Genomic DNA, 19172 nt, shown 5'->3' on the forward strand with positions numbered 1-19172 from the left:
CATGAATCATGTCAACAGGATCACCTACTGATAAGAGGAAGTGAAAAGTGCAAGCTGTTGGAGACTGACCCAGTCTTTACTTATCTCAGTACATACTCTTCTGAAATGTTGTCTCTGACTTAAGTTGTGAACAAATGAGAACGTCACATGAGCAACAAAGCGAGCAAATGCAGGTTGTAAGTGACTTAGACATGAGGTGAGGGGCTGGAGAGAGGGCAAGCTGTGTCAGTCAATCTCCCATGTTCCACCTTAGCTACCAAAATACATACTGGGTAGGTAAGGCTCATCTAGAACCAGAATTAGGAAAAAAAGATTGAGAAGAAAACTCAGCTGGGTGATGAGTGAATTTCAGCTTATTTCTGGGGTCAGCTGGAGAAGGGATAGGAAACGGTTGTGGAGTATGCTATTCTGAGGACCTCTGAAGACCTCAGATCTCTCCTATCTAGGTGAGATAAAATATACTGATGCCAGTACTAATGACCTGATGAATCTTATTAAAAGGAAGATTTTTGACTCAACAGGTCTGGAGTGGACTAAGATTGTGCGTTTCTATAAGCTCCCAGGTGATACGGATGCTGCTCGATCATGGACCGCATTTTTTTGAGTAGCAATGATGTCAGCAGTGCTATCCAGGAGAATTTTTGCAATGATGGAAATATTCAACACCGTTACTGAGCACTTGAAATATGGCTAGTGCAACAGAGAAACTAAATTTCTAATTAAATTAGTTTAAGTTAATTTTTTTCTTTTTCTTTTTTGTGGGGGGAGGTAGTTAGGTTTCCTTATTTATTTTTAATTCAAGAGGTACTGGGGTTCAGATCCATGACCTCATGCGTGCTAAGCACGTGCTTTACCGCTGAGCTATATCCTCCCCGCAATTAGCTTAAATTTAAAGAGCCACATGTAGCTAGTGGCTACGACCTAGGACAGCACAGATCTAGACGTTCATGGATCACCTCTTCCCTCAGCTAGAGCAATATATGTCCTGGTCCCCAAATGATTTAATCCTTTCATTCATTTAGATTGGCAAGTGTCCTTTTATAAAGTGCAAACTGTAAACTTAAGTTTATTTAGATTGTTTTCTTCCTAATACTTGGCGAGATGACCCACAAAGGGGGCTAAGGTGAGGAGACAGAAAAGGAGTCATTTTCTAGTGGGACAGTGGATGAGGAAAGGATGGTACCTGGCAGTGAGAATTTGAGCAATCATCAATGTCTTGGGCAGGTGGAAAAATGGGAAGCCAGAAGTGAGAAAGAAACTCAGAAAGTGAGGTGGAAAGACACAGAAGAGAAAAACTGAGCATGCCAAAATTTTATTTAGGCCTGACCCTGTTCCCCTCTCTCTTGAAAAGCAAGTTCTTCCTCAGGAGAATGAGCAGAGAAGGAAAAATGAAAGGAGGTGGAATTTGGCTGTGACTCCCCTCCAGCCCTCCCAAATGATCCACGTGTGGAAGAGTCTACTGGGGAGAAAAGGTGGCAATTACAGCTGGCTAGCAGGACCGGGCTGAGCTTCTCACCTCGGCTTACATGTGGATCAAGGCACAGAGGCCCCACCTGCGCTCCCCAGAGCTGCAATCCGGTCCCACGGGGAAGCCCCTCTCACTTTTGTGGTAGTCCCATCCAGTGTAAGGAGCTGGCTCCTCCGTGAGGCTGACGGTGGCCTACCAGGCTCTGAGGGTACCGTCCTGGCAAACAGGTGTGAGTGAGGTCATGTGGGTCCTACAGAGCCATTCACAGACAAAGCTACAGGGAAAGATGCTTTCATTTAACCAAAAAATACCTCAAAATTGTGATTTTAAAGAATTTTCCTCATTCAAAAGACATTTTGCAGGAAAATCTTAGCTAAGGATCCCCTTAACTGAGGTTCAGCATATATATGAGAGGTTACTTAGGAGTGAAAAATCAACATCAAATTTAAAAATTCTATCATTTATATCTCACTCTTAAATTCTGAAACATGTGATAACTTGAGAATCTTTCCTATTGGCAAAGGGGTATTTTGGGGAGTGAAAATCAATAAAGATTTCTTATTAATTCATTCTTTCCTAGGGTTCCTTGCCTCCACCTTTCCTGTTTTTTGGTAGCGCTGGTCAGGTGTTGGTGATCTCAACAGAGTTCTGAGCTCCTGGTGCCCCCTATTTGATTTCAATAGGGAAGTGCCTGAAAGCGCAGGACATTTTGCGGTGGTGGGGGCGGGGGCTAAAAAGGGACTGGAGAAGAAATACCTTTGATTCCATAGGTGTGGATAACATTAAAATTATTACGGGAGTAGCCTTTTGCTCTTTTAAACTCCTTGATATAATTCCCTTTGGAAAATTTTCATTTATTCACAATTTAGACAGGTAAAATATATGGTCAGACACACTTGGTCAGGAACCCATCAAGTTCATTTATTTCTAAGAGATCCCAATTTTCTGATTTTACTAGTAAATAGCCAAGTTATAAATCAGAATAAAGTGTCAACTATTTAAACCCTTTTGATATAATTAAATTATATGTCTGACAATAGTTCGTTTTAAATGTTTTCCCATCAATATTTCTCTTTAAGCCTTTGGTAAATAAATGTCTGGAAAATATCAGTGAGAGTATATGTCAGATTACAGGTTTGCAAGTGTGAATGTACACAGAAGTGTATATACACATATATGCGTACAGGTATATACGTGCGTATGTGTATCTATTGAGCACCTACCTAGAAGGCTACATTATGGAAATTGTCACCACTGGGTCAGTATCCGGTTTACTTTACTTCTATAGAAGATTTTTAAACGTTATAATTAGTTTTTTGGCATAGAATGTCTAAAGAAAGTTTATTGAAGGATATTTTTGTGACTTTTTGATATGTATGCCTTTGGCTTTCAAAGATTTTGATCATTGTAATGTTAAGTTCTAATGAGCTACACTGAAATGTAGTGGTTTAGCAAAAGGAAAATAATATCTCCCTGATAAGACACAAGAATTAAGTGAGATAATAATAATGGAAAGCCCTTAAGAAAAAATTAAAACCTCTTGTTGAGAAGTTTGTATCAGGAGTCACTTTTCTAAGTGGGTGAGTCTTGGGGACCAATCAGTATGCAAATCCCAGTTGAGACCTTGGAGAAATTTCTGGATGTTAACAGTCTACTGTATTATAAATGCAAACAGAGTATTAAAGAATTATTAAACTGAAATGAAAATAAAAACGAAATGTGGGAATTTTGGTTTGGAGAGCTACAATAATTTTTGTTAGGCAACAGAGCATATAATTTTATGAAAATATCCAGAGAATTTTCTTAATGTGCACACCTACTGTTTATGATCTGTTGATATAAAATTAGCTTGCATAATATGTAAATCATTTGTTGATTAGGGCACAGACACATGTTTACAAATTCTTAGATATAGAATATTGATGCAAAATTCCACATCAAAGAACAGAAAAGTGCCTTTAACCAACACAAAGGTACTTAGGTAGTAATAAATTAAATTCCATTAAAACTGACATTAAAGCTAAGTATTACCATATTAAATGTGACATGCAAAAACCAGAAAGACAATTCAGGCAGGAACATCGTGCATGAAGATTTGCATTCATTTGTAGTATTTGAGGGGTTTTCACCATATTCTTTGACCACTGAGTGTTAGGAATCTGAGGTGATACCAATTCAAATCACAACTTAATGTACATCTTAGTCTTCTAGCCAATGATTTTAGGAGGAAACCAATGCCTCCAATAATGAAATCTAAGTACTTTTAGCCACATAGCTACGTGGTTGCACAGTAAGAATGTTCCATCTGGCCACGTTAAAGGAAAGTAAACATTCTACAATTCGATCTCTTAGACAACGCAACTGTCTCAGATTCCTCCTACCTTTTCACTACTCTGAGCATACTTGAACGCGTCAGGTTTGCACAATAAGAAAATGGCTTCGTGGAATGTATTTTTTGGCACAAAAATTTTTTTCTAATACCGCAAATCAAAATTTTCACCCACGGCAAAATGTCAAGCTCTAGAGGTGCCTCAGCGGTGCTTACTCATCTAGGCAGAAAACTGCAAGAACAGCCAAAGTGCTTCCGAGAACTTTGTATTAAGTAGCGATTACTTCCCTTCCAAGGAATAGCACCAATTTGATTACACCTCAGACTGGGGAGTACTCCTTCCAAGCTCTTTAATTCCCTGGAGAATTCGCTTCATATGACCCACCTTCGGTATCCCCAGGTCCTAAAAAAAAAGAAAGAAAGAAAGAGAGAAAAAAATGGAGAAAGAAAGAGAAAAGAAAGACAAAGAAGTTTATTGACAAGAGAAAACTGAGGATTAAATATTTAACTAGCAAATAATCGTGTTTAGTTCATTTTAGTTTATATTCAATGCCTGACATTAAAAAATTACCAGCCAGTAAAGAATCACATCTTACACAAACTCTTAAATACAACACTTTCATAAATTATATATGCTGGCAGTTCTTTAAGAGTCAAGATTACTCTCTCCTTTTTATTCTTTTTTGTTGTTGTTGTTGTTCTAAAAAAAAATCACAGAGCCTTTTGGGATCTCTGAGAAAAGTGACATGTGACACCAGGGCATCCACAATTAGTCTTAAAACAACTAAACATTTTCTTGCTAAAATATTAAGCTTACAAGTGAGGCCTAATCCTAAAGGAAGACACCAGGGACTATGACTTAAATTTGGAAAGGAAATGCATTTGCACTTGCATTTAGCATCTTCGATTTGGGTGAAATATTTAAATGTTCTTTATAATTTGCAATGGGTAAGTGTAAAAAATTAAACATAGGTGTCTGTGGGCTGATGCTTTTCCTTAAAGCATGTTTGGTTCCTTTTCCCTTAGAACTCTTCTTGTTCCTTAAAGAATTATCTTCCTAGAAAAAAACCAAGAAGCCAATATTTAATTTTCGGAAATGGATGGTGACCGCTGAGCGTCCAGCACGGAGCAGGTCCTCGGCAAATACTTGTTGAAGGAATGAATGAGATGCAACCAAGAGAGCTGGCATAGTCACTGTCCAGAAAACTAAAAAAGAGGGTGAAGGCCTCCACTCTGTAAAGCTTCTTTAAGCGTAATGGGTATAATCAGTTTGCTAAATACGTGAAGTCAAAAAATTTCTTCACAAAACAGAGTGCGCGAGATATTTGAAAATTACTAAAGCAGCCTAGAAAATAAAAGGTATCACAAGATTATCTGTCTGAAAAGATATACAGACATACTCTCTCTCTCACACACACACAGACACACACACACTCACTCTCTCTCTCTCTCTCCGCCATATACCTTATGAGCTCTTTGAATTCTGCACCAGCAATGCTACTGATGATTTTGAATCCTTCTGGAAAATACTCTTTCCATAGCCAGTGCTCTTTTCTGAGATAATTTATTTCTTGAGATAATTTCAGGGTAACATTTTTACAATATTTAACTGACCCTGAAAAATATCTGCTCGTACGACACCAGGTCATCCACAGTCTTATAGCAACTATACATTTCCCGAGGGTGTGCTAAAATAGCAATCTTAAAATAACCCTAGAGAAAAATAAAAATGTAAATGCATTTACAGTGGTGTTTAGATTCTTTGATATGAGTGAAATATTTAAGTATTCTTTATCCTTTTTGATAACACAGCTATCTGATTAAGACATTTATTTAATGTGGAATATTTTAGTTTAAGCCATATGTACACTGTATCCTCAAGAATAAAAACTTCTTTGAAGGACGTAGACTCTACTCAGAATTCCTATTTTAGTGTCATGAGACAAATGTTTTCCCTAGAGTTACACTAACTTCTTAGCTATATTTTCTTCAGTGTGAGTTCACTATTTTCATGTCGTCTAGGAGTCAGGCTGTGATAAAGTTATGCCATGACATTTGTTACGTATTTCTTATTTTTATCACATTCTTTAGTATTGGCTTTTTCTTTCTTTGGACGAATGGTTTGATTTTGCCAATCCTTTCGTATATACAATTTTCCAAATGGAGAAAATGAAAAACCAAACATACAGAACCCCCATGTCTTTACCCTTTTTTTCGGTATCCCACACTTGTTCCTACTGCCTTCCAGGACAGAAAATAATGCAATCAGTTTACTTGTCTGTTAAAGCACACTGGAAACATTTTCCCTTTCCCACCTTTCGACTGTCACGTTGCCATCTCTAGTTGTTTTGGTGATAAGGAAGGAACACGAGCCAAGATCTGAGCAGGAGTTAGCCAGGTGATGGGGAGGGAGAAGCACACCCTAGGAGGGTTACACCCCTAAGGTGAGAGAGGTTAGTATTTTTAAGCAAATGCTATAAAACCAGGATGGAAAGGGTATAGATAGCCCAGCAAGGGCCAGTGATTCCATAGCAGGCTGAATACACAGGCAGAACCTTGTAGGTGTCCCATAGATGTGAGTCTTTATTGAACGCAAATGGGGACTCACTGTTTCAAGCAGAAAAGTGATATATCTGATGTTAAAATATCACTCTGGCTGCAATGTGGATAACGGACTAGGGAGGGCAAGGGTAGCGATGGGAAGGCCAGTTAGGATGCGACTGACTTTACACAGGCAGGAACAAGGACTGTGGAAAGGAGAAAAAGAAATGGATGGAGATTAAAACTGAACTGACTTTTTGCTGGATTTAACAAGTTAGGGGAAAAGGATAAGGAAGAGGAAGACGCTAAATACGACCTTGGGTTTCTTTGGCTTGGGTACTAGAGTTACTGAGATGTAGAGCCCCGAAGGAGGGGCAGGATGGGGTTAGGACAGGAGGGCAAAAGTTTGGTTTTGGACATGTTAAGATGGACATCCCTGTGTGACAGCCAAAGATCGAGTAGAGTTGGTGATACAATTTTAATTTTACAAATGAGGTCAGGGCTGGAGATATACTCTTGTGAACCACTGATACATTCCTAGACAGTATTTGAAGCAATGGGATGGGTAAGGTTGTCTAAGGAGTAGGGAACCCTTCCCCAAGCTTTAGACACTTTCCTCTGGAGGGTGCCTGCCCTCTAATAGCTACAACCACAGAGAACCGGGGAAGCTGGTTCCCTGGTTCGGCTTTGGTCTACTGAAGGCTCCTTCTGTAAAATTACTTTCCTTTCCCACTGCCCCACAACCTGTTTTAAAACCAAGAGTTAAAACGGACTGTGTCAATACAAATTTCTGAAAGAAAAGTTTCTATTAGAAGAATGCAATCTGCATTAAAAAGAAAAACAGAACAAAAAAGTCCCATAGAAAAGCTAAAGTTCACTAAAATAATTCTGAATCATCACTTTTTCAACCCTTATTTTTTCCCCAGCCAGGTCCTATCAGTCTAACTTTGACTTTCACGTGTGAGCTTTGTTTTTCATTCTGCAAATATTTGCTTCACTCATTGTGTACATTTGTATGTTTATATACATTTGTATGTACATGTATATAACAAATGCAAATATATTTATACACACATATGGTCTTTTCCTTGAAAATATGCTTATTTGTGGCAAATAAAATAAAAGCTTCTAGAGGGCAGATATCACCTAGAGAAACTGGCATAATATATTAATCGGTAGCTATTCAGTAAATACCGCTGCCTGCCAAGGATACCAGAAGCCACACAAATGTGTTGGATGAAATGATCCTTTACATTCATTTTCGTTTTCATTTTCATGTTAAGTTTTGACGTCAATTTGCACTTTATGAACTAACACTATATATTTTAATATGTTCCAGATTTGGGACTCTCAACTAAGGTAATTAGTTAATCTTATTTTATTATTACTCTGGCTAAAAATGCTTAGTTATAACTGGTGTCTACTGGGGATGTGTGAGAACTGTATGACTCTGCTTTATAAAAGTCTATACACGACCCATTATGTATTTAAAGATCCCTGTTAACATACTTGTAGATAAAGGCACAACCATTCATGAGTTCATTAGGAATTTACCGTCTCATAATTCTATGTATTGTAGAACTTGGTCTACAGGAAAGGAATCAATCCAACAAATGTTGAAGGCTTTTTCACTTGCTTATTAAGTCAACCTGAGAATTTTTAAATGGCAGCATGTGATAAGAAAACCATGACAAAATCCTACATCTAACCCTAGGACAGAATAGGCTACTTTGAGCATTTCTACTGCTGAGTCTCCACCCAAAGAATAAAAGGGAATTGCAGTAGACCATGAATGAATAATTTTCCTTCCCTGTCATAAAGGACAAGTAAGTTTTGGGCTGTTTTCCAGCAAAAGCAAGGCATAGTTTTTACTTCATTTACTAAAGAAAAAAATATCATTTTTGAGAAGAATACAATTTTAACAGTAAATTGTGGGAAGGAAATTTGAATTTATTTGTCTAGCTGTCCATGTGACCTCTGAAAGGTCAATTTAGAAATGCAACGAAGCCCTAGGACTGTAAGTAGCCACTGCTGTAAGTCTCTCATCTAGTTCCATACATTAGAAAGGCTTTGTTCTTGGTATTGAATTACTTTTTGAGTTGTTAACTTTTTATTAGATATTTTCAGTCACTTTCAGCCACAAAGATCATCTTTTATGTTGATCCAATAAAATGAGCTGATGGAAACATGACCCATTTGGAAATATTAGCACAGGAAGAGCCATACCAATGGAGGCACAGAAAAATTACTAAATTCATGCTAAGCTTTAGCTATAACACTCAGAGAATGATTGTACAGAAAAATATTGCTGACATTCTTGTTTCAAAAGCAGACAAGGAATGCAGAGCACAGGACAATGCAGACGGGATTACGGCACGTTTGCATAACACAAGCCAAGCAGTAAGCACAGAACAGAAGGGCACAGGAGAAAGGAGTCTGTTTTGCAAGAAAAACTTCAAGAGCAGAAGAGTAGCACAAAGGAAATACCTTAAGGTCTCGCCTTTCCAGATGCAAAAGTTCAGCCCCTCTGATGTCATGACGGATGAAGATTTCTTTGTACTCTCCCAAATTGAGCAGATCCAGCCAAGCAGCAACTTCCTCTGTGCCCCATTTCTGAACTACCAAAGTTAAGAGCAAAACCCCCTTAATTTCTACATGCTCAATGCATTACAAAGCAAAGGCTGGCCAAAGAAGATGCGAAACAGAGTATAGCAGCAGTGCTAGCGAAGGGAAAGGTTCAAGGTGCTGTTTCAACAGAACCATAATTCCGTTTTTTTTCCCATGCAGGTCACAGACTCAGTCAACACGAGGACCTGATTACACAAAGACATTCGCTGCTGTGCACCTGCGCCTTTCGATTTGGCTCAATTTCCTCCCCAAAGCCACCCAAACTACACAGTATGTATAAAAAAATGTATTTCTCATGATTAGGATCAGTAGTACAAGGTCTAAATACGCTCTAATGATTTCCTTAAGACCACACATAAAACTGGATATAGTTTAATTAGCACAAATGCTCATTAAAATTTAAAAACTGACACGGGGTACAATTTTACACAAACTTCTGCTTCAGGTCTTGATGACTTCGAGTATTACCTTTACTGATTCTATTCCACTGATGATTATAATTATTGATAATTACAGCAATAAACGTCTTGTTAAATCAATTTCATATCATCGAAAAACTGTCAACGTTGCTCAGTAAGATTAGTTGGGTCGTTATTTTCCAGTACATATAATCACTCATTTACACATTTTACTCGACATTGATTCACTTAATATAAGTCTACTTATTTTGCCACATTTGGTTTTAAAACGCCCTTCAATAGCTGCTCTGTGATCGTCAAAAATAAGGTTATATATCACTTTTTAAAGTGAGACCACTAACTCAGAAGAGTTATAGCATGATTTGATTATGAAAGGCACTGTGATCATGTACACAGACCTTGGCGGTGCTTTAGCACTAACACAGCGTTAAACTTCATCTCTAGGGAAAGGTGGAAGGGGAACTAGAAAGAACATCTGGGAGAGGTTACTCTTTGCTTGAGAATGCAAGTGTCACAGTGGACTGTCATCACTGCGGGGCTGAAATGGCATAGAAAGTCCTTAAAAAAGGAGAAAGAGAATACATAACGAGGTGGAAAATGTATTTAGAAGTTAAAGGAGGAAACAGAAGTTTCCCTGCTCATTTATCAGAATGATGTAGATTTTGCACTTTGAACAAGTTACAAGCATGGAATTGCCACTGGGTAAGACGAAGAACCACCTAACAGACACGCTGACACTCGTCCAGCAAAGTAGAAGCGAATCGGAAACCACCTGGTGGCCCCGTGTGCTTCCTAACTACAGACTCCTACTCCTGTGGGACTTATTGGAGGTATGATAAGATTTTTTTTATTATGGTAAAGTGAACAGAAGAGGAACTCCTCCACTCGAACCATTTTATAGTGTACCGTCCAGTGGCATTTAGTATGATCACCGCGCTCGCATCTCAGAACATTTTCATCATGGCAGTGATATCGCTTTAATGCATTATGACTTCATAATGTTCGACTCTCCCTCTCCATCTGGGTCACCTACCAGGCTGAGAACTGGTCTTCTGCTTCTGAACCTTTTCCTTTTTGAATTTGGGCACAATACGAAATACAGTGCTTCTGTTGTTCCTCTTGGTGCAATCCATGGGAGGCTCCTGTTCGAGTGGAGCAAGAAAAGAATTTTCTCAGGATATTAAGAGAAGAAAAATCCCACTCTGGTGGCAGAGACCATATAGGGATAACTTCTTCCAAAAAGAGTTTACGATGTTTCCTACTCCTGAAAATGTAAGAAATGTACTGACTCCCGTAAGCTAGCTTTGCTCACATAAAAGCCTTTGCTTGCTTGTTCAAGAAGAGTGAATTAGAAAGTGGTACAGCAGGCTCCCCTGATCTGTGGTTTTGCTTTCTGCAGGTTGTCACCCACGGTCACCCGTGGTCAACCGCAGTCTGAAAATAGGAAATGGAAAATTCTAGAAATAAATAATTCATACGTTTTAAGCTCTGCACCATTCTGAGTAGCATGATGAACTCTTGATCCATCCTAATCTACCCCATGTGGGACATGAATCATCCTTTTGTCCAGAGTATCCCGCCCACTAGTCACTTAGCAGCGGTCTGGGTTATTGAATTAACTGCCATGGCGTCTCAGGACTTGTGTTCCAATCAACCTTATTTAACTTAATAATGGCCCCCAAATGCAAGAGTGGTGATGCTGGCAATTCAGACCTGCCAAGGAGAAGCTGTAAAATGCTTCCTTTCAAGAAAAGGTGAACGTTCCCAACTTAATAAGGAAAGAAAAAAAATCACATGCTGAGCTTGCTAATAAGACTTACGGAATTTTCTCTCTGCAAAATTGTGAAGAAGGAAAAAAAATGTGCTGGTTTTGCTGTTACACCTCAAACTGCAGAAGTTATGGGCCACAGTGTCTGATAAGTGCTTAGCTGAGATGGAAAAGGCATTAAATTTGTACAATGAGGTATTTTGAGAGAGAAAGCACATTTGCATCATTTTTATTACACTGTATTGTTGTATCTGTTCTGTTTATTATTAGTTATTGTTGTTAATCTCTTACTGCGCCTAATTTATAAGTTAAACTTTATCATAGGTATATGTGTATAGGAAAAAACAAGGTATATTTAGGGTTCAGGACTGTTGGCAGTTTCAGGCACCCATAGCGGTCCTGGAACGTGTTTCCTGCAGGTACGGGAGGACAACTGTATTAAAGATATGTTTTTCCCTGGACACTTCTTTTTTTCAAAAGATGTCTTCAAATTCTATCATCATAAAGTCTACATTTATAAAGAAATAGTCTGAATGTTACATACCTCATCCTCATTTGGGTGTAAGATGTAATAAAGCCAAGGAATCTCCGTTAGTTTCTGTAACTCCACCTCCACGGAATGTAAGGCATTGGATACCCGCTCTTCATGTGGGGATTCCAACTGCTACTTGCCAGCAGATTAAAAAACAAAATGAAACAAGCCTCAATGACTAACCTCAAATAGAATAAATCATTTTATTTCGACCCTGAACATCCTCATGTCTTACTAGGCTGGGCTAGGTGGTGGTTGTCATTTTTAATATAAAGGAATATGGAAAAAAGAACAACTTATTTTATATTGAGTTCATTTAAGCAAATCTGGATAGATTTATCCTTATTCCCCAAAGATGATACAAGCAGCTGGTATGACTTTAATAATTTCACAGAAAAAAGGATTGCTTTTGGTGCTTTTTTCTAAGTAAATCCCACCCTTCTTCCTTCCTATCCATGCATTCATCCACCCATTCTGCTGGCTTGCACTAAGGAATAATCTCATTTTAACTTAGTTGTGGCAAAAAATCTTTTTGATCTGCATTGGTCACTGGGTGGACAAATAATATTTTAAAAATGGGTCAAAACATCATACGATAAAAACTGCTTGGTACAAAAATCTCCTGGATAATCAAATATGCTTAAGAAAAAAAAAACCCAAATCTCAGAAAAATTCACGATGAAAAGCTCCTGTACAAATCAGGGCAAAGCAAAAAGCAAAATGGCTTGTAATCTAGAAGAGGGCTTGGAAACTTTAAAGAGAACTTAACTGGTCACCTATTGTATACCCACTTGAAGAAGTTATTAAAAGTCACTTACAAATTCAATAAATGCAGAAAGGTGAAATAAACACTGTTATGCACAGAATTGGAAGAAAAGTGACTGAATTCTTGTCCTGGCCTTGTGACTAACTGTGCAACCAAGGGAAGACGAGTTGATCTTGGGAGTTTTAGTTTCTTCCTCAATAGATAGTAGAATGTGACTAGACTATTTCTAAGGTCTCTTCCAGCTAATCAATCCTTTCATAAATTATTTAAAATTGTAGAATACCTACATATTGGACCACAGAATTTTAAACAGAAAGTTCTGAGAGAACGGTACTGTTATTTATTATGGACATTTTTACTCTCTGTTATTCAAGATATCTACCATTTCTAGAAGTTAATAAAAATACGGAGATTCTCTGTCATGTCATATACAATTTACCAGTTTCCTTTTAGTCTAAGAATATATTTCTTCCAAAATTGATAAAATAGTTATTGCATATGCATCCTACAAGCAAAATAAAGAGTATAACTTAGTTGCTCTCAGATATGATTTGGCTATTTTGATAACAATATTGCCAAACTTTTTAAAAAAAATTCTCTGGTATACATTTCAAACCAAACATCCATATTTGACAATGAGACAAAAATTAAAAGTGAAGGAGACTCCTTCTATATTAACATAATATAATCGATTAGTATTAACCAAGTAACACTCAATGGGTATTTTCAGTGTAGATAATTAGAATACAAAATACATTATCAATCAGAATTTATCTTAAATGTATTTCAAATAACAGAAAAAAATGCATGTCCTTCATCTAATAACTGGGGTCAAACTCACAGCCCATTGGATTTCCTATAGGACTAATTTTAGAAGAGCAGCAAGAAGATTATGGTTAATAATAGGAGTGCCAAGAATAGCCAAGAAGACTCTGCCATTGGTTTTATAAAAAAAGATATCCGATTTTTCTTCCTAAAAGTTCCTCTTCATGACCACATCAGAGGCAGCTGCCTCTTGCCCCGAGGAAGTCATATTTGAGTTTCCCCTTAAGAGGGCTAAGACCACTGGACTTAGTGCAGACTTTAAACTTCTCTTCTCAGAGCAGAGGATGCGCCAAGGTCAATTCTCCTCTGGACTCTGGTCAAACAGAAACTGCAACCAGTCACTTACAGTTAATTAGGCTATGGGACGCACCTCCCATTCTCCCACTGTGTCAGATGCTGTAACTTTTACTATAACTTTTACTTAGATGTATAAATTTTCCCAAGCAAGAGATAAAATTACAGTAAAGAAACATCACCTGTCAATTAATCAAAATTGTTACAAGGAAGAAAAAAACAATGGCTAACGCATTAGGCCTTCTACAGGTACAGCAGTATGTGTGAATAACCTACAATCGAACACTAGGTGGCGAAAAGACCCAACGTGCCAGAACGTTTCCAGGGTGAGAGAAGAAAGGTTGAAAAAGCAAGGACCCTGGGCAAACCAAACAGAACACCTGCAGATTTCTAGCACTGCTGCGTGAGGCCCATGGACTGTGGTCAGATTCAGACTTGGCCTCAACTTAATTTCTAGCACCAGTCTTCAGTTAATCTGGGGATCTGTCTAGTTCTTGAAATTTATTTCTTGGAACACTGAGTCTAGAAAGCATCATTCTTTAAGCAAATCGAGGAAACAACTACAATCCTATTTCAAACGTTAACTCTGGGAAGATAAACAGTGACTTCCTCTACTTTTCTGCAGTAATGAGTTAGTCTCTCAAAGCTGACAGGGGAGAGCAGGATTGTATAAAAACACAATGAGGGGAAATCTCTACTTCTGTGGGCCTGAAGCACGGCTTCCAGATTTTGCCGTATATTTTCTTGGAAGGCAAAAGCTAGGTAAAAAGGAAACTCTAGGGCTGAGGCCAGGGGCTGCTTTTGCATTAGAATCTGATGAATGCATGCTCCCTAATGAAGGTGAGAACCATACATTTATCATCATTCTGATGTTATCCACCATTGCTTTTCCTTACCAAAGGAACCCTGCCAACTAGTAAAGATTCTGTTTCATTATACAGTGCCTTCACATTGATGGCTATTTCAGTGGCAGTGTCTCTCGTAAGACTCTAGAAAACAAAAACAAAGACATCAAAGACAGGTAGTTCTGTATTAAATTGGGATTCAATCACTAGCAAGTATTTTACATTTTATTCTTCCGATTTAAATTCACGTGGTGAATATTTTTTTAAAAATCTACCAAAATTCTATTTGTAATTTGCAAACTTTTACACTCACATTTGTTAGCACGATCTCTTCTAATTCTTATATCACGGAACCAAAAGACTACCCTGACCACAGTGAATATACTCAGGACCACATCTGCTACACACAAACCTGTATATGCTGGCAATAACATACCCATAAGAGTTAAGTCAAAGAAAATTATGTCTTAAAAGGGGCAGGCATTATCTGATCATAATTAGTTCTGTCCACTGCCTTTCACTCTCCGTAGTTCCAACCAGGTTGATTTTTACACTTTAATCTTGAGGACTAGCACTTATTTGTATATTAACTTAGGTAACTTCAGTTGGATAATTGAAAGAATAAAAAATAATGCTACCAGTTTTTGCTATACCATGTATCACATTTCATGAGCGTGATACCCTATCCATTCTATTAACTTCTATATTAAAAAATTTACAAAAGTTACAAAATTTTAACTTCTCCATTAAAATATTAGCTACATTTACCGATTTCGTGAAACAAAATGAAGAATAATTTCAGTGTACCGCTTCAAAAATGAATGAAAAGCTCCAGTAAAATGCATGCTAACCAGGTTTGCAGGGGAGAATGTCAAAAAGAGAAACGGCAGTAGTTAAAAGGAGGAGTTCAAGGAAGATGGGCAGGTGACAAGCGCTTGAAAGTGAAAGAGGAAAAAATGAAGAGGATTTAAGAGCAGGAATGGAAAAATGGCAGGAAAGGAAAATAAAGAAAAATTGGGCCATGAATGATAAGCTTCTGGCAGAGACTGACATCGACTATATGATGTTCTTTCAAAGGGCGGGGCATGTTTTACAGTATCAAACTACAAGTGCAACACCAAAAAATCTGTGGAATGGGAATTTACCATTAGCTCCTCACCTCTGGGAAGCGTGGGTTGGCTTTGTTCAGCGCGTGGGAGCACGCGTTCACCGCGTGCGCCAGCTCTTGCTCCAAAAGGCAGTGGATCGTGGCTGCGTCACAAATCCTGAAAGCAAAAGCGAAACACATGAACGAATAACTTTTCTGAGCATTGCTGAGTTTTCTGAAGCGTAGAAGTAGTAGAATAAAACAAGTTACAGAAAAATCATTAAAGGAAAATTTTAAAAAATACCTGCTCAATTATCAATGGCACGGAGTAGATGTATAAAACTTAAACCTTATTGCAAACAAAAGATACTAACCCAAAAATCTTTATATAAAAAGTTAGGCTTAGAACCAGGGATGAGCATTTGGAGGTGCTATTTGGAAGAACAAGATATAGTAGCACTTCATTTTGCTGTTATCGCTGTAAAGTGAGAGGGGTCCCAAATGTAAAGAGCAGACACATCTTTTATTCATTAAAGTTCAACCAGGCATAAACACAACAGATCAGGAGAAGAACATTGCCACACTTATCATCCGTACGCTAAACGCTTTATATGCATTATCTAGTTTAATATTCACAGCCTAAAAGGTAGCTGTGATTAGTTTTCTCCACCTTATAGACGAAGACATTGAGGCTCAGAGAGATTTAGTATGTACAGAAAGCTAGTACGGGACAGAGCCAGGATCTGAATCCCTGTCTATCCAATGCCAAAGCCAGCTATGCCACAGTCCTTTGGAAACTAAACCTTCAAAAATAGTCCTGGAAAGACAAGCTCCTGGAGGACAATAAGGCCAAAGAAGAGAAAGGAGGAAATGTTCTACTGATTAATAGAAAATGATGTAAGGTTTGCAGATGAGCAAGAAGGTAAGACTATTCAAGAGCTTTTGCTTCCGACCTCTTTCAGGAGAATGACCTTCAATCTGGAAAGGGTAGAACAAAAGAAGAGACAGAATCAAGAGTGAAGGAAAAGAGTTTACTTCCTAAGGATCATACAATTGATATCCAAGGCACAAAAGAACTTGCAAATGTCACCTAACCAATTCTTGAAAGCATCTTTACCCTGAGCAATCATGAATAGATGAATCAGAAGAACAGAGATGGGTAAATGTTATTCTAATTTTTAAGGAAAAAGAGAGTGATAAGTCAACTTCAGATCAACATTTTCAACGGCCAACTGAATCTCCTCCTAGATATTTTTAATGTAATTGAACTGAAATTCTCTAAATCCAACATGGAAGCCATCATTTCGCCTCTCAAAATCTGCTCCACTTCCTGAATACCGTGGCTTCATCAAAGATGCCTAATCCAACCAGCCATTCACTAGGAACATTAGGGTCATCCTGTCTCCTAGTTCATGCCCATACACCAGCTTCAGATCCTAACCTATCTTAAGTCTCTCTTCTCCTTTCCATCTCTACTGCCTCAATCCATTGTTTCCTATCAGGACCATTCCGACACTGTTCACCTGCCCCAGTTTTGCTGTCCTGCAGACAATGCTTCACATTGCTTCCAGAAACATCCTGATTGAGATCTGGCCCCTCCTCACCTCTCTGTCCACATTTCCTACACTCAAATACCCCATGCTAACATGTCAGTCACCTCGAACTCCCTGAGGTTTCCTGAAAGTACCATGCACTCACACTCCTCTGAGCTTTTACCCAGGCTGGCTCCCATCCTTAGATTGCTCCTTCTCTTATTCTTCTTTCAAGACTAGGCTGGGAAGTCACTTCCTCCAGGAAGCCCTTCCTCACTGCCTTTGGCCTCCTCTGAGCATCCGCAGTGCCCACTGTGTGATCAGATGAAGGTGTGGGAAGAACAGGACAGCGACCATGCACAGAACACTAGCTACACCAGACATGATGTCCCAATGCGCACGGCACCTGGCGGCTCTCACTTAACCTTCACAGCGACTTGATTAGACAGATCTCATCCCCGTTTGGCAGATGAAATTTAGGGGAAGAGGAGATAAGAAAATTGCCCGTGGTTCCCGCGTCCTCTCTGAAGTTTACCCCTGGTCATAGTAATTTTTATCTGGTTTACACTTGAAGAACTCTAAAAAATCTCCTCCTTTTCTGTCTCCTAAAATTAATTTGTGTGGTCTTGCGAGCTCGGTGATAACCGATGCTGGAAAATGATTCTTCGGACTCTTCCCACCCAACCCCACCTCACCACTCTCCTTGGGAACAGAGTTAGTGTTTGTATTTCCTTCTGCATTCCCTAAACATTTAATGAATAATCATAAGGCATCATAAACTGGGAAATGACAATGGAAGAGTTACATATAGTACATATAAATAATGTATATATATGTAAACAATAATGGAAAGGTTTGTTAGGCAAGCTCTCCACTGTGTTTCAGAAAGTGGGAGATCTGTCCCGCGGGGAACACACATGTGGGCATGTAAGACGGGATCTAATGAAGAACAGAAATTATTGAGGCACAGGTGAGGCAGCAAATGAAGGCGAGTAAAGGCATCTCTTTTGGATACCTCCAAACAACTGCGATGATGCATTAAAACTGAAAAAACCCAAACTGGCCAAGACCAGCGCTCTCGTGCCCTTGCGCCCCCGGGCCCACCGGAGCCCCGGACCTGGTGATGAGTTCCTCCGCCGCCTGCGAGCACAGCTGCATTTGCGACACCTCTTCCGTCGCCAGGTCGACCGCGTGTTGGATGTACAAATGGGTTCGAAGAACTGGTTTACCAGAATCACACTTCTGCTTATCTTCCCAAGATTTCAGAGTGCTTTCGAAAGCCTATTTCAAATCAATGTTGCAAGGAATTGTTAGTTCAGAGCGCTGAGGTCCAAATAAATGCTTATTTAGATAGTACATGAGTGACTTTGAAACTACTATTGTTTTCTTCCCAATCTAACACCTCATTAAATAAATCATAAATACAAAAAAGATGTTTTAAGGTTTCCTAGTGTATCACAACAAATAAAAAGTAATGTAAAAAAAAAAGTAATGTACTTGATGGCAATGACTATATCACTGAAAAGCGTAAAAAAAAAACGCAGTTTCAGTTTATGCTTCAACGTTTACTATTACATGCATAACAGGCAGGGTGGATACTTCAGTCTTATTTGTTACAGGTGTGGCCTTAATTAAGAATACATATTCTGGAAAAGGCAAGGCTATAAAGACAATAAAAGGATGGGTGGTGGCCAGGGGTTGGGAGACGGGAGGGATGGAAAGGTGACGCACAGGAATTTTTAAGGCAGTGAAACTATATGGCATGAAACTGTAATGGTGAACACAAGTGATCACATATTTACCAAAACCCACAGAATGTACAACACAGAAAGTAATGTAAACTGTCATAACTTTAGTTAATAATAATGTGTCACTATTGGCTCATCTGCTGTAATTTATGTACCACACGAAAGCAAGATGTTAAGGGGAACATAAAGGGGAAATAGAATAAGGGAATTCTTGTGTTTGTCAGGGAGGGAAGGAGGTATATGGGAACAGAATTAGAATTCTCTGTAGTTTCTGCTCAAGTTTTTCTAAATCTAAACAAAAAATAAACTAATTATTTGGAAAACTAAATCAAAATTTGTTCCTATTTAAAACCACAATGATCTAAATGTCAGATTTAAAAGACAGTTGAA

At 38.5% G+C, this 19172-nt stretch overlaps 1 protein-coding gene across 2 annotated transcripts in view; it reads right to left on the bottom strand.

Annotated features, from left to right (window-relative positions):
* Positions 1-4047: 4047 nt before the first annotated feature.
* The window catches only part of DGKH (diacylglycerol kinase eta), a 147287-nt gene continuing 132162 nt past the window's right edge, over positions 4048-19172 (bottom strand). Inside the window, exons 25-31 of one of the 2 annotated variants that reach the window (XM_072976318.1) lie at positions 18152-18315; positions 15575-15680; positions 14467-14559; positions 11698-11817; positions 10419-10527; positions 8826-8956; positions 4048-4200 (exon numbers count right to left, since the gene is read on the bottom strand). In XM_072976318.1, the coding sequence (XP_072832419.1) occupies positions 4111-4200; positions 8826-8956; positions 10419-10527; positions 11698-11817; positions 14467-14559; positions 15575-15680; positions 18152-18315 (813 nt within the window). In that variant the 3' untranslated portion in view covers positions 4048-4110. The remainder of the gene's footprint in view (positions 4201-8825; positions 8957-10418; positions 10528-11697; positions 11818-14466; positions 14560-15574; positions 15681-18151; positions 18316-19172) is intronic. The other variant, XM_031684522.2, reaches the window with a different exon arrangement.

This window comes from Vicugna pacos, chromosome 14, assembly GCF_048564905.1.
Source record: "Vicugna pacos chromosome 14, VicPac4, whole genome shotgun sequence".
NCBI classification, from domain to species: Eukaryota; Metazoa; Chordata; class Mammalia; order Artiodactyla; family Camelidae; genus Vicugna; species Vicugna pacos.